The sequence below is a fragment of the Argiope bruennichi genome, chromosome X2, assembly GCF_947563725.1.
Source record: "Argiope bruennichi chromosome X2, qqArgBrue1.1, whole genome shotgun sequence".
In the NCBI taxonomy this organism is placed as follows: Eukaryota; Metazoa; Arthropoda; class Arachnida; order Araneae; family Araneidae; genus Argiope; species Argiope bruennichi.
In genome coordinates this window covers 75,792,858-75,819,339 of record NC_079163.1, presented here as the reverse complement: position 1 = coordinate 75,819,339, position 26,482 = coordinate 75,792,858, and the positions used below count along the sequence as shown (strand labels likewise).

The window sequence follows — 26,482 nt, the reverse complement described above, 5'->3', positions numbered from 1 at the left end:
TTATTTTGTTAAATGTGTGTCATATCAGTTAATTGATACATGACAAATCAAGTGCATTGAAAAACAATATGGTCAGTTTATTATTTTTCCTTTGGTATATTTTTTTTAAATCTTTCGCAAAAGAAATTTTTTAGCAACATATAACCGCATAAATACGTCCTTTCGTGTCTTTGTTTTCCTATCTAATGTCATGCTGATTCTATGCATGTCACCAATTTCTCAGACAAGGAATTACTATAAAAAATAAAGCTCTTTTGCATTGCCCTAAGCCAATAGAAAATCTTTTTCATATTTAAAATTTTCTTCAAATCGTTCATCATCAAGTTAAGTAAACACGAAACACTAAACGATTATTTTATTTCCAAAAATAATTTATCACACGATCAAAAAATAAAAGAAATATTAAACGTTCATTTATTTTAACTAGATTTAATCACGGAAATTGAACTTCGATAAATCAAATAAATGATATTTTTATCAGGCATAAACTAACAAATTATTTGCTGATGATGCATCCTTAAAAAGCAATCAGGAAAAATAAGTTAAAAAATATTTTATCTAAGATAATGAAAGTGACATATGGTAGGGGTCAACGCGTCTCGAACACTATTAAAATAAGGCCACAGCTATCCTCGGAACGCTAAGTGACCTTTAAAAGAAAAATAAACTTAGCAAGAAAGAATTAGGTGACCATGGCGACCAATAGAATTGCGGGAGAATCTTGCTTTTGTTTGAAACATCGAACAGGGAAAACCAATTGCAATCAAAATTCAACCATTTTCCCTTCTTGGATTTCATCTTTGAGCTTGTTTAAGTGTGAGTATGTAGTAGATATGATATGTTTATAGAATCGTAAATGCTGACCACAAAGAAGAGATCGAAAGTTTTTCCAAGAAGTGCAATCGGACCTTACACTATAATTATAGAAATGAAATTCTTGCTACAAGGTAACCAATGCACATTAATTAAGACTTCGCGATTTTCGAGTGCTGTTGACATATTTACAAAATATAGTTTCAGATAGAACCTAAGTACTTAGAATCATTGTTTATACTTTTCGGATGCGGTAATAATGGTTCATCAAATGCAACGAATCAATACTTATCATTAAATATAAATCATTTTTCTTTTGCGACAGAAAAATGATATTACTTTGCCAAGGTGATATTTTTATTGCAAAGATAGCAATAATTCAACGTTTACATTCCAGCATTTTGACTTACAATAAGAAACGCAATAGAAAATTTTTGGATCAGAAGTGTTTATTATCTTTTATTGTTTTCATTGAGTTCTATTAAATGCAATAATAAAGAAATGATTGACTTTCATCAGATAAATTCTTCAATGATTAAGTTAAGAAAGAATACAACTTATATTTATTATGACTTTGCTGCTTTTGGATATCTGCCACAGAAATATCGAGAAAACAATTAATACATTAAATGTTTTTATAGCAAAAATTTCTTACAAGGATAAGCATTACTTTATTTAGAAACCCTTTGCTGCTAATTTTGATATTCTGTTTTACATTAGGAATAATATAAGCGTACAAGATATATTGTTAGCCTGTGAAAATTATTTAGAGCAATATTTAATACAGCCATTCTAATTTTTAATCATCGCTGAAGGAAAACTGCAACAGAAAAAATTGTAATCACATCATTAAAGAACAAATAAAAGAAAGACGAATATAAAAAGTACAATATGAGAAAAAAAATACTTAAATTCGTTTTTGATACGTCACATCAAATAAGATATTAAAAATTTAAATAAATTTAAATTCTGCATTATTCGGATTTCAGTATGAAGGAGCAAAATTTCATGCACTTAAAGATTAATTTTTTTCCGGAAATATCATTCTCTTCATTAATAATTATTTTAAAAATTCAGTAACAAATATTTTATGAATAACGCTGAACCCGTAGTGTAAAAAATGATGAATAGTAAAATATATCCCTTAAACACATTTTTTTTTCACATTTTTTATGATGTAAATAATTTAATTTGAAATATATAAATCTGTAAATAAATCTTTACTATTCTTTTATTTATTTTTGCCGTCAATTTCAGGTCAGTGATATTTCCGTCTTTACAATAATAATTCCACCAATAGTCATACCTAAAACGATAGCCATTTATCTCAAAGCAAGAAGTAAAGAAAAATCATCAAAAACCAAACACCAGGGTCAATGCCGTTATGCTTAGAAGTCAAAGTATGAAAGCTTATCGAGTCGAATGGATAAGTGTAAAAAAGGAAGCACTTTTTTACACTTTTTAGACTCATGAAGCATTTTTGTTAATGTTAATTAGGTTCGCAAAATAAAAACTAATCATATCTGAAATTACGAATTTATAGCTTTACTATGAGCTTATTACTATAGACACAAGTACTGAATTATTTTAAATCGAATTTTTAAAAATTTAACATTAGAAAAGAATTGTTCAAAATCAGTTCATTTGCGATAATAATAGCTTAAAGCAATAACGGATAAGGATTATAGTTGAATTTTAGCAAGATATTTTCTCTCATTCCGCCTTATAAACTACCTTCACGATCATCAATATACCAGATAATATTATATACCTTTTAATTGAATCAGTTTAGTTCCATTGCAAAAACAGCTTTTTTGAAGTAATTCGAGGGGTACTTTGGAATGAACCAAGTAATTGTGGTCTGATGGCGAAGATAATATCTGAGTTGGCTTCTCCCTCTGCAAAATTTCGCGACAGGTGAACGGTGGACCTACGACATCAGATTTACTGTGCCTATCAAGTCGATGTTTGGCGGAATTGGGTTGCGAACCTACGCTCATCCAATCTCGCAGTCGTGACATTACCATTATGCTACTCGGCTCCCTTGACTAACGTATGGACTCTCAAAAATATAATGCTGTTAGATAACTCAGAAATAGTTTTATAGATGAAGACTAATATGCAAGAAATAGTTTAATTTAGCTGTATTAACGTCCCGATTTAAAGCAACACTAGGGCTATTTTGGGGCGGACCTCGTCATTTTGAACCGCGGTCAGATGACGAGGACGACACCCGAATGGCACCCCCCTCTCCAAACTTCCATAGGACACCAGCGGGAGGATGTTTGGCCGTGACGGATTTAACATGCACCAGACCCACTTACACGACGGTTCTTCGGGGGAATCGGGTCTCGAACCTGAAACCCTCCGGTTCTGAAGCGGAGACCTAACCACCAAGCTAGCGCGGCCTACACAAGTAACAGGAACATCTGCACTGTGCTTATTGCTTTAATTTTAATCATTAAGAAAATGAGAATATATTACTAATTATGAGATGGCAAGAATTTAAAAGAATTTCTTTTTATAATTGATATTATATGTTTAAAAAAAACCCTTTCAAAAATACATTCGCTCATTCATGTGACTTTACGAAGAGAAGATAGCTGTAGATACTTCGTAAATAATCACCTTTTAGGTTATACCACCAAGAGAAGACAGAGTTCTGTTTCGAACACTAGGTCGTAGTATTCACATAAATAATGGCATAATTTTTTTTTAAATCGTTTTTCGCAACTCGACGTTTTGAGTTTATAACCTTATAGTGTATTTTTCTTATTTTAGAGACAAATTGTTTTAATTCTCTAACTTTACACTCTAAAATATTTGGAAAAATAAATAGTGAAAAAACAAAACGAGAAAATTAAAAGGTCATGGTGATTTAATTTACAAAGATTCTTCTTATAGAAAAAAAAAAAGTTTTTCAGCCCACAGAATGATGATTTAAGAACATCCAACGAAACAACACAGAAGGCCTTTGGTAATTTTAGTTGTCTAATGAAATTAAAAAATTCAAGGTTTGAAACCTTTTCAATCAGACATCAAATTATAACCTAGTTATAAAGAAACTGTCAAAATGTAATTATTAACATTTTCAATATCGAAATTTTTCTCAATACAGACATTAATTTTCTCTCTCTCTTTTTAGATTTATTTACTACAAACGTAAATTCTTTCTATTTCCGACAGCTAAAAATTAGAAAGGTATGTTAAAATTCTTTGAGTGGTTGCCACTACATTCAAATTAGCAATTTCGTAATTCCATTGCATTAAAATATAAGAAGCAAATAGTTGGTATTATGCCTTTTTTCCCCATACTTTAAACTTTCTTTTAGGTTTAGAAAGGATAACCTCAAAAAGAACATTCCAGATCTGATGCAATGTCTTATAAAAGCAAAGTTCTTTTTCTAATATCTTTAAATACAAATTCTAACTGCGTTAAACTATTCAAAGTAGCAGAATTTCGAAACAGCACAATAGAATACAAAAATTCAGTTGTATTATTTTCAAGCATTTTTTATTCTAATTCGCAAACTGTTCGAAAGAGCAATATTTTATTTGCTACTTACAATAAATACTTTATTTGCTACAACAATAATAATGGGACTATGATACTGATCTAATTATGATAGTATATTTCATTTACAGAAAACAAATATTCAAAAATTGTATTGCGAAGCGAGAAAACTCAATATTTATACTCCTTTACAAATAAGAGAAATTGCATTCTGTAACAAAAAATTGGCAAGGACGGCAAAATTAGAAAAGAAAAAAAAATCATATTATTATTCATATTAAAATTCAATTATTCATAATGTATATACAGCAAATTTAAATATTAGTAATGCGAAACAAAATTGTATTATATGAGTAATTCTATAAAAGAATTCTAACCTTGTCCTTGCATAATATTATTATAAACAGAAAAACAACATTAGAAAAACCTCGAGAAGAATCTGTAAATTCTCACAATCATTATAAAGCGCTTTCCTAATCCTTCGTTGTGTACGACAGAAATGCAATGCAAGCTTCCACCTGACGAAATATCTGAACGTCCCTCGCAGTAGAAATCTGAACTACGCTGTACCAAATATGCGTGGGCTTGCATTTCTAAAGGGCAAACAACGAAGTAGAAAGAGAGGTATTAAAGAAAAGTATGAAGAGACCAATATCCCCTGTGATTAGGTTCTCCATTTCAATAAATAAAACATTAATTTCATAAAAAGTTAAATTTACCTAGGGACAACATTGCCTCAGTCTTAACTTATTCTACCTCAAGTAACCTCTAGAAAAATAAAAATTGAGGTGAAAAGGTTACACATGATTCATTTCATTGAACATAAAAGGATTTGCTCATTCCTATAGTCATAATGCACACTGAATAAGTTACTCCCAGTAAAAATGTAAAACGCCTTTTACAAAATATCCCTGAATAACTACGTAAACTTTAAAAACACACACACATAGTTGAAGCTGCTTCCAAAATATTTGGAAAAATATTCATTTCAAAAAACACATAATGACGCACTTTAATATTAAAGCAAAAATCTTAATGCATTCAACATCAAAGAAAAATGAAATTCAGGGAAATAAGTTTATAAGTTCTCCATTACACTATATTCACCAAGGTAAAGACCTTTGGCAAAAAAAAAAAAAAAAAGTGACTTTGCATAAATCTTATTTATTGTAAGGTGAATTAAAAAATTCTATCATTTTTTTATGTTCAGGAGTGCATATTATTTGGTACATGAACTATTCATGTAAGCGATAGTATTATAAAACAATGAAATGACAAACATTTAGAAATCACTTAATGATTTTGTTTTAGAGTCGGTCTGTTAATTTTCTGACTTTTATCAAAATTGAACAAAGAATACTTTGAAGAAAATTTTAATTTTTGGATGAGGTCAGTCCAGAAAATTGAAAAGAAGATTCCGAAACTTAAGCAATGTCGTACCAAAGTAACTATTATTATTTAATATTTCTAAAGACAAATACTAATACAACAATCTTCTTAAAATACAAACTGCATTTTACATTTCCACCTCCAACATACAGTTCATTCGGTTAAACTGGCAATACAAATCTGTTACGGATATTTGAAATAATAAAATGTAATTAATCGCATTCACTTAAACAATTTCAAAATTCATGTAACCATTAAGCCCATTTAAATCGTAGCCGATTTGAGGGATAGTTTAATTGTTTGCAGTTTAATATATCGGTTTATTCTAAATGTTGAAAAAACAGCCCCCTTGGATATACAATTTTTTTCCAAAAGATATGGGGTTTGCCTTGCACAAAAATTTTATAGCTCATTATTTCAATTAAAACTTGGTATCTCCAACATCAAAAAGTAATGGATTAAGATATACATTTCCCACCATACAGCGAAGGTAAAATAATCCTTGTCGAGATTTTCTTTTATTATTATAATAATCATCAGTTCAGTTATTCAAATTTTTTAAGAAATTCGTCAGCGTGGGCACAAACATTTTTTTCTCTAAAAAATTATATTTAATAAAAAAAATTACATGTAAATAACACGATATTTATATACATAATTACACTTTTTAAAAACTTAAATCAGTCCGAAAACTTTAAGTTGAGTCTCACCTTATGAGGCGTGAATCAAATTAGGATGACTTTAAAGCACTATGTTTCATAAAAACTGCAGGGCACATTTTTAAAATTAAAAACGAATTTCAGTCTGTTCTACATACGGTATAGTGGATGATTTTGTGCTCTATAAACATATCCAATTCTCAATGGCAAATCTAGATACATACTATTGGTTTATAAATAAAAGATATTTGAAGCACATTTCAAATTTTTACTCTAATTTTGTTTAATAACCTCATTTTTACTATTCTTAAATAGAAGAAATAAAGAACTGTTAATTACAGGTGAATATTTAGAAGCAATGAGCACTTAATTGTAAATGGATACTCAGAATCAAAGAAAATATATTAAAACAGATACCTTCTGCTATAAGATACAGCATAGCATAGCGAGCATATATGAGTAGATTATTTATGAATTATACATAACTTAGCAAGAAGATTCGTTTCAACTGACGCTTAGAACTTGTAATCGCCATCTGTCAGACATATCAGAATTACATTAGCCATTTAGATGTCAAAGTTTTAAGTTGTCGAACAATGAACTAAATAACTATCCCTCTAAATTGCTTTCCCATGTAACAGTCTTGTTTATCTTTGCAGTTTCTTATTGTAATGCCTTATATTGCCAAAATGAAATCTTTATGAACATATATACCACATTTATATACAATCTTGGGATGTTCTATGTCGCGTGGCGATGATGAAGAGTTACTAAGTGCAGCAATTTAAACATTTTAGAATACTGATAAATACGAAAGTATTTAATATCATTAGATGAAGTGAGGACAGATTTGATCACACGTTCATTATACAGTTATCAAGATAGGAGCTACTCATTCTAGAAAGCTATGTTGAACTGCTGTTTTCAATGTCGAGAAAAAAGAGGTTAGACTAATGCCATTAGATATAAGCTTATCCACATTTTAAACTGTTGACAAGAATAGTATATGAAGTGCTGAGCAGTTTTATGATTTAACGTCACGAAATAAAATGCTTAAACCAGAAATTGTAGAAATGAATAAAGTTTCGTTTCAATTGTTCCAATTAAAACTATTTTACTGATTAAAATAGAATGTAAACTGTATCTTTTCATAACACTAAAAATAAATTGATCAGTTAAAATAAAATAAACACATGAGAGTTGTAGAGTTAATATAGGTACATTCCACTTTACAACTAGATGCTGTAAATTTAAGGATAGACTTCGTAATATTTAACAATGCTCAATGATGCGACCTGTTCTTCAAACTGTTACGCCACACCAACCTAAGGATGTTTGACCTATGCTTAGGCGTAGTTTAAGAGCTTCCGACGCTCTAGCGCCACGTCATCGCAGTTCTAGGTGATGTGTGTTAACACATCTTCAGATAAGACTTGAGACGTTTTGTTCTCCAAAGCATGAAATCTCCAATCATTAAGATGCAAAATAAACCAAAATTATACCTCGCACACATCTAAGTCACCAAAAAAAAAAAAATCCTTCGAGTTAATATGTCAAGTTTATGATTATTTAATTGGCACTAACATAACAAATTATAATTAAAGCGGATGAAATTTCGAATCACATGTCGGGAATCCAACTTGCTTGCTAAACGTAAAACAGAAAACCCGCCTCAAAATAAAAGACATTTTCAAATAAATTGCAAGCAATTTATATCTAATTAAAAAAGAATATGTAATTTTTTGTCTTGTTTATTCTTTCATAATTTGACCTAACCGTCATTACGCTGCAAATCATTCATTTAGAATTTTTAAATCCCTGCTATTAAGGGTCCTCTTCGTTTTTTTTTTAAAAAATAAAATAGCATTTTAGATTCAAAAATTTGAAAAGTCGCTCATTGGAACGGTATTGAACTCTTAATTGATCCAGATTTCTTTTACTTTAAATGCTATTTCATAATGAGAAAGAGATAAATGTCAGAAATCTTTTGGAATATGAAACAAGACGCCAATTCTCCACTTTTCAATAAAATAATTAAAATTCTGTGTTAAGGTCAAAAAAAATAATTCACTATTATTTTACTAGAAACAGTTAAAAATAATTTTTTTAAAACACTCTAAGCGGCCCAATAATTTTTTTTTTTTTTTTTGCCTTGATATTTTGATCTCAAGCTGCTACTCCATACTTAATTATCAGAAAATGTACAAATATGTAAGATTTTCTTCAAATTTTAAAGACTTGATCAAGCAGGAAATAAAGGGGTTAAAAAAACGGCCTACTCTCTTTAAAAGTCCCTTCGCCGAACAGAACATACTATATGAAAACAGCTCAGAGATTTAATATTGTAGCACTTTTTATACATACAGATTCATTAATTATGATCAACAAATTTTATTCTAACCCGCCATTTTCAAATGAAATGTAATCTGTGAGTAAATTAATTTCATTATATTTTATCAATATAAAAAGATTCATTTTATACTTTTCTTTGAATAATTTTTTCAATGAATTGAATTTGAATAATTCTTTCCATGCATAAGACAAGAATGCAAAAAATTTATCTCTAGACTAAAACTGCTCCCTCAATTGATTATCCAGTTGACATGGTTATAAAACCCAAGAAGTTAACAAATCCTGAAAAATCAATTCTAATTAGTACATTCAAGATATGAATAATTTTGACGCGGCAATGAAATATTGAACGAGAAAATGAAATATTCCTGAATTATCACACGAGATTTAAAGCAGTTAATTCCCTAAAATAACAATTGAGTTTTAAGGGTCGATAGTTATTTTATAACTAGATATGTATTAATTCAAAATTAATTAATAAACACTACAAGGGTGAAAAAATAGATAGTGTTAACTAACATTTTATAATGTCTTATGTAAATTGTCTATTTTCACATTACATTCATTCATCAATATATCAGTTTTAAACAAGATGAATTGTCAGTAAAAAAAATATAGTTTGAAGTTTTGTTTATTGCAAAAGTATAAACTAAAACTAATCCAGAGTTTACAATAAGAATCTGACGAAGAGATAAATAAATCTGACATGATATGCAATTGATGCAAAATTTATTTTCGAAAATAGGAGGTCCATATCCAGTACAGTCAATCTTTAAATATTGAAATATCGTATTTATAAAAAACCATTCGGTTTATTACTCTAAAAATATATTTTCTAGAATTTTTACGACTGAGTTACACAAACATTTAACAGTATTTTATTGTACCTTCGTCTAAACAAAAGAACACAAATAAAAAAAAATACAAAATAGCCTTTTAATATAAAAACTGATTCTTAATAAATCATTTTACAAAAATTCAGGAGTCGTTACATATAGAATTAATTGGTTTTGTTTCAGTTATTTGATAGCAAAAAACTAATAAGTCTTTGAGCAAAAGTAGGCTGAATTCGAACTTAAAACGTTTGGAGTTATAAATGCATTTAAAGAAATCCCTCCACTAGTAAAGATATTTGTTTTAACTATAGTGCATTTTTTAAATAACTTACATGAGATATACTGGCATTAGAAAAGAAATTACTTCTTGTAACGTTCTCCAATTCACAAGAACATTAATAAAGCCAGAAAAGATATCGGTGAAGAAAAATGCAAAGTATTTGTTTACTGTCATATGTTCCATCTAAGAATCTATTGACGTCAAAGAAAACGTTTACAACACACGAAAGCTGCTCCTTTTTTACACAACTCTTTTGAAAATATCTGAAACTACTAATACCAACGATAGATGGCGCCACAATTCACATAACAATTCCGAACCTTCTTCGAGGAAGGGAAAGATGATGAAATCATTTATAATTACTTGGCGAGGGAATATAACGGTAATTCCATTAATATTTAAATTTTAGCAAACGAATTTTAAATATAAATGAATAAATATAAATGTATATACATTAAAAACCAATTATTTTTAAACTAGATTGTTACTGCACTTTAATAGTTTTTCAATAGTTAACACATTATTTACATTGCTACTGGTTCTTTTTACAATCCTTACAAAGAGCGAAAACAAAAAAGATCTAATGAAGATAATCTTACCATTTTAAAAATTGCTTCAGTTTACTCGGCAATTTCATATGCATATTGGGCTTTGGCAGACTACGTACAATAAAATTCCGGCCTACAATTTTTGACACCATTCTTACGTCATATCAACTTGATTCACAACTCTTTACGCCTCGGTGAGAAGTTATGGTGAAAGTTGTTCCTGCATAATAAAAAGGACATCACATCACAGAATACCATGACAACGGCACAATCGAATTCCCGCGTTATCTGTTGTTAGGGTGAAAAGAAGAAACAGGTTAACGAACTGGTTTTGCATTCGAAATTTTCTGGAAATCGTTCGGTTGAATTTTCGAACTCGCCCCCTGCTCGGAAACTGGTGGGATCGTCCCATTACGATGAGTTTTAGAATGATAGGGGGGAGGGGGTAACTTGACATTCGCTGTGGAATTACTCAGAGGTAAACGAACACTTGGAAGAAAAGCTCACAAAGAAAAATTCACATATTGAATTTAATGTGCAATTTAATTAATCGAGGACCAAAAGTAAAAGAATTAACAAAATAAAAATAAATCAATTTTTCTGCAAAATCTTGGGACAATTTATTTTATATCGTATGAGCTCACTAAATTTCTTTTTAGAAGTAATTTATATTTAAAATAAACAATTAAATATGAGGATGAAAAAGGAGAAAATTTGATCAATTGCATTACACAGAACTTCACTGAATTCATAGCATAATTTGTTTATCGCATGATTGAAAAATAAGTAAAGCGTATCTTTTCATTAAAAAAAATATATAAAAAGTTTCATAAACATTTTTCATTACTTTTTTTTTAACATTATCAACACAAAGATTAATAACGTGTTTACTTGATACAGGAGAAAAATTTTACTGAAGTTTGATCGCTGTAAGTCAAAAGTGACATCTGCTTAAGGAAATATTTCGTATAAAAGATTTCATATTAATTTGGAAGAAAATAAATAAACAATAGAGCATTTATATTAAACATTGTTGAACATTTAGTGAAATCAATAAAAACAATATTCGAAAAGAAAAACCCTCAAACAACAACAACAAATCCAACTTCCTGGTCATTCACTCTAAATGCCCTCGAAATATCCCTCCCAACTACCTTGGCATAAAAAAGGAATAATCACCCTACCCCCAAACATCAAAGATATAAACGCTGCTAAAAAATAATTTTGCTCTTATAAATATAGTTTATCACTTCCCCTCCCACTTTCATTTGTTGACCTTCTATCTGATAAGAAGTTGCCAACAAAAACTAAAAGTGAAATCAAAGAACCTCCTGCGGGTACGGATCTTAGCAAAGGGTAGACCGACAAGTAGCTATTTTACGGAAATAAATGGTGCAGTGTATACATAAACATGAACTTTGACTATCTGAGTATTTCAAGAGAGAAGGAAATTCTAATCGCCTTCTGAATTTTTAACCTCTAAAACTGTTTATTAAATGTTGCTTTTGACTTCCGCTATCCATCTTTTTAATGATTAAAAATGCAATATTTTTGCTTGGTTAGCTTTGACAGACGGAAAAGGTAAAGTGAAATATCCACAATCTGTAAAAGGATGCAATTGTTTCACTAACAGATTTTAAAAAGATTTGCAGTTAAAATTGCTCATTTGTAAAAGGTCAAAAGCCTGTAACTTTGAAGAATTAGCCTTGTCCTACTAATTCAAGAATAACGTAGGTCAGATTTCATTTCTCTACTGAGTTAAAATTATTTCTGTTTTCAAACAGCAAGCGTGTGATCGTAAACAAAACTTACTATCTGCGGTGAGATGCCACGAATAACAAGATAAATGATGTTCCACACACCAAAGAACACGTCACAACATGAGGTTTTTTCCCGATGAAATTAAAATCGCGATTTAAAATATATTAATATTTATAAAATTGTAGCCATAAAGTATCTAAAATTCAGTCGTAAATATATAGTCTGAAGGTGTTTAAAATTAATAGCATATAAAACAAATCTAGTTTTTTTTAAAACATCATTTTCTAGAATTAAAAATACTAAGGAAAACCAAAACATACCCCAAAACCTTTCCTCCAAACATTTTGCGTTTTTTTGTTTGTTTGTTTTTTTCGTTTTAAGCAAATATTTTCTTTTTAGGTTGCACAAGGTTAGTTTGAATTAAATTTCAAAATTCTGAGATGTAATTAATTCAGTTTAATTAATATCCTTTTATGAACTAACAAAAGGGCTATTTTGGGATTGACCTCGTAAATCTAAACCACGAGCAGATGACAAAGAGCAGGCACCTCCTCTCCAAACTTCCGCACCACACTAACGGACTGGACGAGTACCAAGCCCACTTACGCGGCGGCTCTTCGAAAGAATAAGGTTTTGGACCTGGAAACCTCTGATCTTGAAGTCGAGAACCAGCCACAAAGATACTCTAATCCATGACTAGATAACCTTGATCGATACTTAAACTGGCACCTCATTTTCCAACAAATTTGACTCACTTGACAAATGGCAGAATTTTCAACGTATACCAGGTTTAAATACATGGTGGATCGTCGACAGTATCGGATCTCAAACCCGCTGTTTTCGATATATATATTTCACACTTACTGTCGAATGTGAGAGAAAAATAATTCAAAGCATGTAGGTTGCATGATTTTTTTTTATATACAAATTATGGAAGCATATTTTAAAAAAAGGACAGCATTTTGTTCAAAGAAATTATACGGCACTCAACTAATCATATTTAAAGTTTTAAGAAACAATAAGAAAACTCCAAAAACAATAGGATTATTCAATTTTATTATAAGATTAGATTATTTTATCAAAAATTACAAGCTTTAAGAAGTATAGAAAGAAAATCTTAGAAAAGAATTGATTATCAAAAATATACGTGGGTGAAATTCAAAAATACTCCCCCTCTATTTGCATCATTATCTGATGCGTAAACTCAATTCCTGTTTTGGCATCAAACAACTAGGAGAGTTTTTCCCCTCTTTTTCCCCCTTTTATTTTAAAGCGATTGGCTTATCGGTACGTAAATAAAGCTAAGCATGATTAAAAATTAGTAATGCGACTGTAAACTTCAAATTTTATTTACTTTATTTTATGCTAAACTGTAACAAAAGTCAATGAACTGAAGTCTGCAGTATTTATTATGTTAGGTTTATACTGACATATTGTATTCTACCCTGGATGAGTTGGAATGATTGCTAATATTTTCTTTCAGAATTTTTTAATTTTGTATTGGGATTTTTGCATTTGAACTCTAAAGAGTGCAACTTGAAAGTAAACTTTCTCTTATACGAAATTTAAAGAAAGTATTGCAATCGTTAAAAAATCGGGACAAGAAATTTTTACAAATCTCCACGTTTTAGACTTCCCTCAGTTCGATAAATACATTTTTGGCATTAAGTCCTCTGTCTGTGAACACAACTCAACGCTTTGAGCTAGGTGGATGAAATTTGGTACATGGACTAACGAAGTCCGTTTGTCCGATTTCAAGTGAACTTAATATCCCCAAAACACAAAGAGCTAGGCAGATAGAATTTGCAACTCGGGTTTAAGATCCAAAATATAGATTCTAATCAAATTTTGAACCAAATCTGTCGATGGATTGACCGTCTGTCGGTCTATACGTTCACATGCATGTAAATGTAATAACTCATAAATACAAAGACTCAAATCAATGAAATTCAGTAAGCTGTCTTGTGACTACTACTGTAGTTTTTCGCCAGTTTTGGTTTCTTTCGGTTGGGAAAAAAAAAGCGTATAAAATGCACTTTTACTCGGTTAATTGAACAAAATTGCTAGATTCACGACAAAGATCTATATTTCGTGATTATTGTCCGCTAGTGTCGCGGCTTCACCCAAGGTTCAGAATTTTATATGGGGGAAAGAGAATGATACCTTAATTAGGGACAATGCGAGACATTTTTGGGGTGACCACCTCTCACCAGTTTCTATTAGCGAATGAGCATATGTTTTGATCAGTTTTTAATGATTGGATTTGATTTGAGTGTTTGTGAAGATTTTTTAGTTTATAGAATTCCAGACTTTTATTGTTTACTTTTAATGTTGTTATATATTTACCTCTAAAGTGTGCTACAAATTATATATATTTTTTATTGTTTAAATACTCTGCCAATGTGCAAGAGAATTTCTAAAACAATTTTCGTTAGTTTATCTGAACAATCAAATCCGAGATATTATTAGCAGGATAACAGTCCGTCTAGACGGGGACATCTTCTAGTTCGAAAATATTCGTCGAGAAAAATTGAGAAATAAAAGAGTCAGAAGAACAAACAGCTTCCAAAAATACTTCTTGACAGAAAGATATAAAAATAGAATTTGTTGTTACGACAGTATTTTTAAAAGTGGTTTACGAACGAAAAGAAGATGACTGGCATTTAGAGAAAAATATGTTTATTGCAGTGCAGATTTCAGCATATAGAATTAGTGAAATTGAAAAAAAAAAAAAAAAAAATTAATTCCTCTGTTTGAAAAAAGCCGTTTTGTTTTCTAATGCACTTTGTGATCCAAAAGTTATGGAAAACCTTTCCAACTGCCTCCCATACGAGTGAGTATCAGACAAAAAGAAAACCTTTAAAAAAACTAAGAAGAAAATTAGTACCACAGGTTTCTGAAAAGCAGAAAAATACTACATTCTGTCTCAAAAGTTTATAGATTATAGTAAAACATATGTTTTAGTAAAATGGAAAGACATACAAACACTAATCATATGTATGTTTGTTCAAACCATATGCGATTTGTATTCATTGAAATATTTAGAAAAAATAATAATTTATATTTCAATTAAATGGCAAAATGGAAATATGTGTTCCCAAATGTTAATAGAATATGTGGCATTTCAGCAAAAGGTGCTCAATACAATATTCTTGATAGTTTAAAGTCTTTCCGTTCTTCAGTATGATATTGCTTACACGTTTTTGTAAGGTTTGTAATATTTATTTCTAGTTCCAAGTTGTACCAAGCACTTTCAATGGCTATCTTCAAAGCATTCACTGAATAAAATGCCCTCAATTCTCCCATACTACCCGAAGGTTACTCAAGAACAGTAACATTTTTCGAATTTAAATAATGTTTCATAGCATTAAAGGTATGTATAGGAAAAAATACCATGCTGATATTCCCCATATATTTACTGCAAATGGCATAAGATAATGGTATAAGATCTTGGCATGGATTTGTTCTGTAGGCATAACTTCTGTAAATAATTGATTATATTGGGATCGTGGAAAACTAATGCAATGAAACTTGAATATAATGTAGTCAAATAAGCAAAAATTAAAATTATACTGAATATTAAATAAATTATTGCAGCTAATATTTTATTTAGAAAAATTCGTAAAGGAAGCATTTATTTAAGAAATAAGTATTCCTATAATAAGTTTCAAGTAAAGACATTCTTTTCAGATTACAAAGGCAGCATACTGTAACCCATCGTTCCAAATTAAATGCATAGATTTTACAGCTGCTTTTCATTGGCGAAGAAACTAACTTAAATGCAACATTGTTAGACTCGCAAAATTTAGAAAATAATTAAAATCTGTAATGAATATAATCTGTAAATGAATAACTCGGGAAGCGAAAGGAAATCTTTTCCTTTTTTGATAAATATTAAATGGAGTCATCAGAAAATTCTTCAAAATGGCGAACTTGACTGTTTAACGTTAAACAACGTTTTCAATCGTTCTTATTCGAGGCTTTCAAAATTCTGCAAAACTTTACTCCATCTTCAAAAATTATACGTTGCTATAAAAGAAGAATTTTTTCTGCGTTTGGTGGAGGAAAGATTTTGAAAATCACGTCCGGGTCAACAATGTGGATGCTGTCTATAATATTTAATTCAATGATGGCGTAAAAAAAAATAACATCTTTATTTAAATGAAACATTAAGAAGTTTTTGATAGTTAATGGAATAATACATATAAATCTCGGAAGATAAAAAAAATACAATTGCAGTTACTCGTGCATCGAATGTTTAATCCGGTTGCACGAGCACGCAGCTTAAACTGCGACGTCGTCCTGATGAAAGCAGGACCACCACAAATCTAAAACTAGCAGAAGTGCATCGTCCAGAATGGTAGGTAGAAAAATAAAGCATTTTAAAGCACTGCTTTTATTAACAAACTATAAGGCACACAATATTTTTTTTATCAAAAATATGGAAGTTAAAATCAAATCATAAAAGAGCTGATAAAAATAAAATAAATCGGAATGTTAATAATTTATATTTTTATCTCGATTAATTGTTTAAAATCTGTAGAGCAAATGCCTAAAGTGAATATTGCATGTTAGGGGCAGAATGATCAGATTTGGCTTTGCCACAATACCAATTCAAGCAGTCCTTCTTGCATATCACATTTACTGTGGCTACATTTGTTTAAGGTATACCATTTAAAGTTCCTAGTATTTTGATTATTTTTGTCTTGACCTCCAGAATTTTTATAACAGCATTCCATTTGCAAATACTCTAATTAATGCATTTTTAATAAAATTTGCAACTAATTTTTTAATCAGTAATATTTTTCATGGTTCTTTCTAATAATTACGAGAAAATCTTGTAGTCAATCTTTCATCAAATTCGCAGCCAAGGGGTATCTCTTATATCGAATCGAAATTGCTGAAAACATTAAAATATTGTGCTGTCATCGGAAGCCTACATCTGTATAAAATTTCAGAACGATATCCTATTAGGAAATGAACTAAAAAACAATTATAAAGTTTCATCTTTACAAACATGAAAGACATTCAGTTAACCGAAGCATCCTATGAATACTTAGTAGCTCAAATGTACTTTGGCGATCACAACTGATATTCCGATCAAAGGGCTATTCAAAATCATGTATAAAATACATAACGGAATCGGAAAAGTGTTCTGCAAAAATTTGCGTGTGTGTATCCAACCATTATATGAATGTGCTCATAAGGCTGAAAATTGATAGCTAAGGCTTTTTGGAGTGTTCGTAATTTTCTACAAGAGTTTCTTTTATATTATTCAAAAATAACTAAAACGCCAGCCATTAACTGTACATTCGATTTAGGGGGTGGAAGGATTTTGAGAAAAATAAAAACTGATTTAATGCTGCATTTATTTTTTATTCATTTCATAAGGCAGCAATTTGATGGGAGAAAAAATGAACTCATTGTATTGCATTTGTTTTCTATTTTTCATTTTTTTTTTTTTTTTTTTGCACAGAATAATTTCAAGCGACAACAAAACATGATTATAACTTTTCCCATATGTGTCACCGTTATGTCAGAGCTTGGCACATTTAATAACAGCGCAAAAAAAGAAGAAAAAAAAAATGAAAATTTTTTCTACCAAAATAATTTTAACACTAAGATTTTTTTTGTGTGTGTGTGAATTCGACTATTTCTCATCTCACATACGATTACAGATTTTTGAAAACTATTATAAGACAGATTTTCAGTTATTCAGTCGATAAATTGAGAAACGGCATTAGCATACATTGTAGAAAAAAAATTTACATTTAAAACAACGGAGCTCAATTATTTATTGCACACGATTTTTCATAATTGTAAAATACCTTCATGAAACTTTTCAAAAAGTTAAACTGAGTTTTAAAAATAAAAATGATATCAAAGTATTCAACGTGTAGTTGCTATGTACCTGAGATCCAACCATTAATATCCAAATCCGTGAGTTAGAAGAAGCATTTCTTCTTTTAGCTTTTCTGCAGCGTTTTAACCCCATCCATTTGTTCAAATTGAATACGCAATAACTTAAAAGGCAGAAGACACAAATACATTCAGAGCTTCTTAATATAGCATCTTTATCTGTCTGTATATTCTTTGTGCCAAACCAGCAGTTTGAATGTCAAGGTTATACTCTGATATTTTTGAAGGTATCTTTTGACATTTTAATAGACTTGTTGTCTGGAAAAGTTAGAAAAAAAAAAAACTCAATTCTATTGTGATCTTGCAGCTTTATATTTTCTGTAAGTATACATGATGTTAAAAAAAAACTTTAGAGGACACTGTGCAAGAATTGTATTTCGAAAAGTTTCAAATAATAAAAATGTAAAATACAATAAAAAACTTGCACTTTAATATAGGAAAATTAAAATGCCATCTATAAGTTTTTCTGAAAATATGGACTTAGCAAAAAGCTTTTATATGAGTAAATAATATTTTCTTCTATTTCACATAGCTCTTGCTTCGTCCAAAAGACTGTGAGAAAATAACGAAAGGTTAGGAAAATTATAGCCTTGTTTATTTATTTATTACTTAATTCATGCAAGGTACGGTAGTTTTCTCAAATAGTAATATCGACTATGAAAATATACATCCCAGTATATGAGCAAATTAGAAATCTTTAGCTTACTGGAGTTGATATCCATTTTTTATAAATATAATTTCACCATTCAGTTTTCAGAAGTTGTTTCTAATTAGTACTCATGCAATTGCTTAGATGGAAGTGAAGCTAGCTGCTTCAACTGTACCTTGCAATTTTCATTCAAATCTCATTTTTATGCCTGAAAATTATGGAATAGTTTGAAACAACAATTTTGTTATTAAATAAATGCAGTTATAGTAGAGAGAATGTTTAAAAATATTTATTAGAAAATCAATGGGGACTGAAAAAGACTGAAGTAAATCAGATTAATTCCAGGTTTTGTGATAATCTTAAATAAAAGAATTAAAGCCATGAATAAAAGTCATGCTCAGGAGTCTGAAGACTGAAAACCACAAGCAACGCCGTTATCCGTTCAAAGAACAAGAATTACTGGAGAAAGCAATGGCGAAACTAGAACGTAAAAGAGATAAGCTGAAGAACCTTGACCCAAACATCCTTATTCCGTCCGCTGTTGCATAACTTAACTACAAGTTACAAAACTCTATTACATCAAACTCTTTCGTCAAGGATTTTCGCAGCAAAACTTTTTAGTAGATATTTTTAAAAATTCCTTTGGACTTCGCTATTTGATCCTGCGACTTAAACGAATGCTAATATATTCGGCTTAACCTTATTTATTAATAGAAAGCAAAATACTTGAATTTTATCAATCTTTATTAAGCGATTAAAAAGAAAAGCTTTGGACAGCTGAGTATTTACTTTTTTTAATTGTGACTTTTCCCACTCCATGAAGTGATATTTCTTTAATTCTCAAATAATTTGTTTAATATAGTTGATTTGCGAAAGTCTTCGAAGCTCAGAAAGTCAAATAATTAGGATTCTTGAATGCAAATATTAAGAAAAACTGATTAAGACATCTCAAAATGTTTCATAAATTGTTTGAGACATCTCAAAATATTTCATAAACTGCTTGAATTATAAAACATGCAATATTCCCATGAAATGTAGAAACATTTCAAAGAAAGTTTCAGACATCAAAGCCAAAGTTCTTTTTGTATTAGTGTTGAAATATTTTTTCGAATGAAGAAAAATTAATTCATAACTTTTAGAAGATGTTTGAGATGCTTTCAAGCCGCGACTAATTCAGAATTATTACATAAGAAAACGAAGTGTACCTGAAAGTATCAAAAGTAATCTGAAGTGCCAAAAAATAGAACGCTAAGATTCCGGTTTTTGTTTTTCTACTAACGAAATAGGAAGATCCACCACCCCCAAAAAAGGTGCTTTCTACAACTTTTTATGAGGTTTGGGAAAGCTAGGTTTGTGCGACTCAAAAATAGTTATTTTATCTTAGATCATAAAAAATCACTATCATATAAAAGACTAATCAGATGCATATATGCATAATTGATCTATGCTCGATATAATTATGAATGCATTTCTTTTGTTCCATTTTTAATAATTTGGTACAAATTACAAACAATTGAAGAATAAAATTAAATATTGCACGTAAGCACTGTGTTAGAGTCAATCAAAAAATAACATTTTTAGTAAATAGACATAGTAAAAAAATAGCATATTTTTTATGGATATTTTTTCAAACAGAATGGCGAATATCTGAACTGATTTGATTGTTTTATTGTCCAAACTGAGCGTGGGTAACTGATTGCGGGAAACTGAGTAACGGATTTGTTCAGGGATAATTGAATTTACCATATAAAAATTCGCATTTACATTCAGAAGTAAATTTGTCAATATAAAATTAAGTCCTTCCTAAGTTGCTATTAAAAAAAATATTGCTAAAACAAAATGCAAGAATGATTTTATGGAAAATATGTATATATGAATTCTCGTTAAAAGAATTATTTAAAAAAATTAGGCTTTAAAGCACACTTTTTTTTATTTCGGTTTTCTAATAATAACAAGAAAAAAACTAAATTTCTTTATATTTTATCAGCAAAAATGATATCTTTATACTCACGTCAAGGAACAGTTCATTATTTTGGATTGGTGCATGTGTTTGCGATTAGCTAAACTGACTCCAATATGATTTTTTTGAACAAACAAACAAAAAAAATGACTGCATTTTTTTTTTTTGTAAGCATTCTTTAAAGAAATATTACATAATTTTGCAGAAAGCTTTTCATTAACCCTAACGGCAGTGTCACAGATTTAATAACTGATAACATATGAAATACACTCAGGACTTTAAAACTAGTAAATATATATATACAGGACGCGTAATTTTAATTAAGATCACAAAAATAACACACACAGAAATTAATTTTTTTAAAAGTCGAATTCAAATTTTTCAATGAACATGTTTCTTGTCGTTTAAAGGAAGAAGAAGGGGAAAATCCTTTCGACAAGCTGGAAGGTAGGTTCTATTTGTACTGAAATGAAAGAAAAACAAAATTTTGCCCACCACCCTTCGTTATTACGGCCTATAATTTGAGTTGGAGTGATGAGGATGAAAATGGGTGTTAGGAATCCAAATAATATGAGTTTCCAAACAGTTGTCGCACTAAGACATTAGAAAATTTAAAATACATTGAACCTATAATCCGCAACTTCGTTATGTTATAATGTTTCATCTGCCTTTATATTATTTTCTAAAAATTGGATATAAATCATAGCAACAATAACATGAACACAAAAATGTATTTAACACGGACACAACGCTTGTATAACTTTAACAAAATATTAAAAAGTACTGTAATAAAATATATTTAAAAATATTTTAATAATTAGAGCATTATAAAATTGCAGAAAAAATACAAAAATAGAATACAATTACAGAAAAAATTTAACGGTAATAAAATTATTACAGAAAAGTTCATTTCTTTTGAGTTTTACAGTGCTAAATAAAAGATTTGCAAATAATATGCTCCGAAATTATTGCGAAAAATATTATAATTTCGGTTTGTTTTTAATTAACATTTTAATAAGAATTACGAAAAACTCTTTGTCTTCATTAACTACCTCAAAAATAATTACGTGCCAAATATGATAGATGTAAGCTCAGCAACTTTTCCTGTAGAGCGTTTTGAATTATTTTAGCAGCATGCAGATCGCATAATGACGCATCATGCTATCTAGAGAACAGTATTCAGCTTATAAACATTATGATGTTAAAATAGTCGTAATTGTGCTTGAAAATCACTTTTCAGCTCCTAATTTCTAAGCCTCTGCAGCTATCGAAAAACGTTCAGAACAACAGTTATTAACAGATAGTATTCCTACAAGGAATCTACCCTAAGATATTCCACTTAGACGACGAACTGTTTGTACGACACAATTTCCACTTTGTGACAACGTGGCGCAGAGATATCTGTTGACATTTTCCATGTTGCAGCGATAACAGTTTGTTGAACTTTGCGAATCCCAAAGAATGAGATCTAGTCAATATTTGCGGAATAAAATGTGATCACGTGGGTATTGTTTACTTTCTGTTTTTAGGGGAAGGGAGAAATAATTATGTTTGTCTTTGATGTTTCACAGCTCAAAAACCATTTCTGGTCCTTTTCTCGGTATTAATTGAAAAACATTTTCTTCGAAAGGGCTACGCAAACATCAAACGCAAAGAATAATTTTGCGAATAACATTTTCCAATCATCGCTACGAGCAAATATGTAAGCTTCCGCGAATAATATTTCATCATTGTTCTTTTTACTGACAGCATATACCCTACATGTGTTGACAATTCAGTAAAACTATCTGAGGCATTTCTACACGCATAAAATGGCCCGGGTTTCGGAGAAATGTTGATATTAAAAATTAGTGCATTTCAAACTTGTATTTCAACAATATTCGTTCAGTTGTTATAATAAAACAGGATAAATGATGTCAGTGCTGGCATGCTTATCTCTTTAAAAAAAACAACTTAATACATATTTAAAAAATATATTTCATAATTAGATTAAATTTTAAAAAGATTTTTCCTACCTTTCATCACTTATGGAGAAGAAATTCAGAATGAAAAAAAGCAGAAAAAAAAAATCAGAAAAGCATTGTTTCAAGAACTTGTTATCCAAACAATAATAATTTAATCTTAAAAATAGGGCCGTTTTTAGCAGGTTAAATGTAAAATCGCATTAACTGACATACATACTAGATAATACAGATTTTAATCAGCGGTTTATTCGATTAATCAATATTATTATTTTATCAAACCTTTATCTCTTTTTTCAAAACAAACAGTTCTATGAAATGAATGGGAACATCAAAAGCTTCCTTATCCATATTTTCTTCAAAGGATATATAATTTATACATATATGCAATCCCAATTTCTTCAATGGATACTGATTATGTAATAAATATATTATAAAACTTTCTTGCCATGTTTTATTCTTGTCATTTTACAGGGACAAAGATTGAGTGACATATGTTTTATGACAGGTAGTTATACATTTACTGTGAACAGCACAGAAAAACTAAGCAACTTCCAGCAGCCAAACGAAAATTGTGTTTCATTTCGAAAGCTTTCTTATCTATATTTTCTTCAACGGATATATAATTAATATAGATAAGTAATCCAATTTTTTTTCAATGGTTTAGTTTTAGTTTAATTTAGTTATATTAACGTCCCGTTGTAAAGCAACACTAGGGCTATTTTGGGACGGACCTGGTAATTTTGAACCGCGGTCAGATGACGAGGACGACACCTGAGCTTGCACCCCCTCTCCACGCCACACCACACCAGCGGGAGGACGTTTGGCATGACGGATTTAACGTGCAACAGACCCTCTTACACGACGGTTCTTCGGTGAAATCGGGTCTCGAACCTGAAACCTTACCGCTCACAAGCCGAGACCTTACCACCAGGCCATGGGCGTCCCATTTTTTTCAATGGATACTGATTATTATAAAACTTTCTGGGCCATATTTTATTTTTGTCATTTTACAGGGACAAAAATTGAGTGACATGTTTTATGACAGGTAGTTAAACAATTATTACGAATAGCATAGAAAAACTAAGCAACTTCTAGCAGACATAAATAATACAAAACTTGTGTGAAGATTGAGAAATAATTTTACTTCTAACTGAATGTGTTCCTATCATTTAAAAAGAAGTTCCAGTTTTTGTAATAAGTATCTCAATTGAATTCCAAAGTTTTAACACATTTCTAGTTTTCGATTTCATAAATATTCACAAATTAATCGGAATGGAATCTTGCAACTGATTCTAGTATTCATGATATTTTACGAATGAAATATGAACATGTTCTTCATGTTATGAAATATTTTCTACAGTATTCATTTTATTTGACTATAGCAGAAAAATATGACTTACAGAAAGGAAAACTAAAGGAACAGAATCAAGTAAGTAACAGTAAACACAATACACATTGGAATGTGTTTTAAGCCGAGGAAATGAATTTATGAGGGAAAATGACTTTATACACCCTCCATTATCTTGAAAATTGTTAACAAACGACAGGATATTATGAAATTAATTAATGGAAAATCTAACACACGAAATAATGAATAGAAATGTGGAAGAATTCTAAAATGAAAAACAGCGAGGATATTTTGAATATAGCATAAACTGGAAAAATAATTCCAAACCGTATTAAACTTTAACCAAAATGTTAAATGACATGAATACAGTATAAGCAAGTATATAGGGTTAGAATTTAATTATCTCTGCTTACAGCCCTGAAAAAATAAATTTAATTAAAACAGCCTTTCAAAACAAATTTTTATTAGTGCACTAAACAACAGATTCTTTTATTTTTGTTGCAAATATTTTCTACTTTTTAATTGTGAAGTCTACTGCTTTTAAACTCAACACGAAGTGGTACAACTGTTACGAAATCCAAATTTAATTTAATTAAAGATTAAATGATAATTAAGCGCCGTAATGTATCAAAACAATCTATTCTCGTCTAGGATAAACAAATGTTTAACATTTTCAACCTCTAGAAATATATATAAACCAGAAACAGGAACATTTGGTAAAATTGGCCATTTTCTTCCTTAAAAAAATTAACCTTATATATATTAAGTAAGTACGGCCGGCGTCCTGGCATAGGAGTAGCGCGTCTTCCCCGTGACCTGAGCGTCCTGGGTTCGAGTCCCGGTTCGGGCATGGTTGTTCTTCCTGTTCTATCTGTGAGAGGTGTGAATGTGCCCCCCTGTAAAGAGGGGTTGTGCAAGCGAATGTGATGCGTGAGTAGCTAAGACGTACTCTTGGCCCTAGTTGGCGCTACTAAAACAAGAGACGCTCCCTTGGCTTAAAATCACTGACTTCGTCAGCGAGATTGCACTTGGCAAGTGCCATTATAAACAACAACAACAACAAGTAAGTACATTTGAGAATTTATTACAATTATTTATATTTCTCCTACAATATTTACTGTGACAATTATAATACTTATTCTTACAATTTGATAATAATGCGCATCATAATATTTTAATAATCAAATGGCAATGATTGAGTTAATTTTATACAAGAAAATGTTCGCCTACCTTCCCTATCGTTCATTTAACGGGGAAAAAAAAAAAAAAAAGCACCTTTCTCCCCTTAAGTTCTGAAATGCTTACGAAATAGAATTCTTACGTGCTATGGACAGACAATGCAGTGCTCAAAAGCATATCTCAGTTTATCAGTGCTCAAAAAAGATATACAATAGTACTAGCCGCTTGACGCTTATTTGAATGCAATAAAACAAAAATCAAACGATTTTCTAACAATATTGCAAGAAGAAATAAAGCAAATTCAAACAAATTAAAATTTAATAATATTTTTGATAATAATACATAGGTATATTGGATTTTAAGAGCTTTTTTTCAATATCGTATATGTTCACAAAAACCTGTGTACCTAATAACTAAGCAGAAAAGCATAATTCCTAGCAGTTGCTTGAAATTTCAATAATTCTAGTGAGGAGAATAAGACAGCTGTGATACTAAAGAGTTTCACCTGCCGTCATGAAACATTTCATCATCTATCAAGGATTTCGTTAATCCCGACAGGCAAATCAAGAAAAACAACTCACAGAATGACTGCTATACACGTGATTTTCACGAACTCTGAATTACAAATGTGCCTTGTTTCAACCTTGGCGTTACGTCAAGGTTCAGACAATCACGTGAAATACCACGCTTGAACAAACCAATAAGAATCGTTCCGTCAAGCTAAAATCTGCGAAAATAAATTTTACTATGTCTTGAAATGCATATCATATATGTAAGGAAATAGGCGTGGAAGAAATCACTAATACTTGCATTATTTAAAATATTTCTTTAAATATTTAGTATTTCATGTTAAAATTATTATTTTTTTACTCATATTAACTCAACGTCCTTTTAATTCTTATATCTCTAATCAATTGTATTTAATATTACAATTACGCAACAAAATGGGAAACGATGATGGGTTAGTTTCTATTCAATTCAAGATTTTCAAATGGCACGTATTATCTAGAGATCGAAAAGTTGTGCTTTTATGTGAAGCAGCTTTAGTATCCGTAATTCCATAGTTGAAGCTATAAGAACGTTTCTAATAAGTCCCATTAGCAAATTCTTCTTCGATCATTGAAGAACTTTGGCGTATATTAATTTTGATTTCTGGGCGTAAGGGCATAATCTTTTATTATTATTATTACTACTTGCTAAAATTCTCAATTAATACATTTAAAAAATACTAAAGAATTTTATAGTGAAAGGAATTAAATGAATTATAAATGACCATCTTGAATAAATAATTTTACAAAAATAATTATCTTA

The 26,482-nt window shown here is 30.0% G+C and overlaps 1 protein-coding gene across 5 annotated transcripts in view; it reads right to left on the bottom strand.

The window, feature by feature from the left end:
* LOC129960118 (nocturnin-like) overlaps positions 1 to 26,482 on the bottom strand; it is a 161,683-nt gene that overhangs the window by 43,601 nt on the left and 91,600 nt on the right. Inside the window, exon 2 of one of the 5 annotated variants that reach the window (XM_056073251.1) lies at positions 10,443 to 10,611. The exons of 2 other annotated variants lie outside the window; for them this stretch is intronic. In XM_056073251.1, the coding sequence (XP_055929226.1) occupies positions 10,443 to 10,543 (101 nt within the window). In that variant the 5' untranslated portion in view covers positions 10,544 to 10,611. Of the gene's footprint in view, positions 1 to 4,704; positions 4,803 to 9,895; positions 10,008 to 10,442; positions 10,612 to 26,482 lie in introns of those variants that run through there. 2 more of the 5 variants (XM_056073249.1, XM_056073255.1) reach the window with 2 other exon arrangements.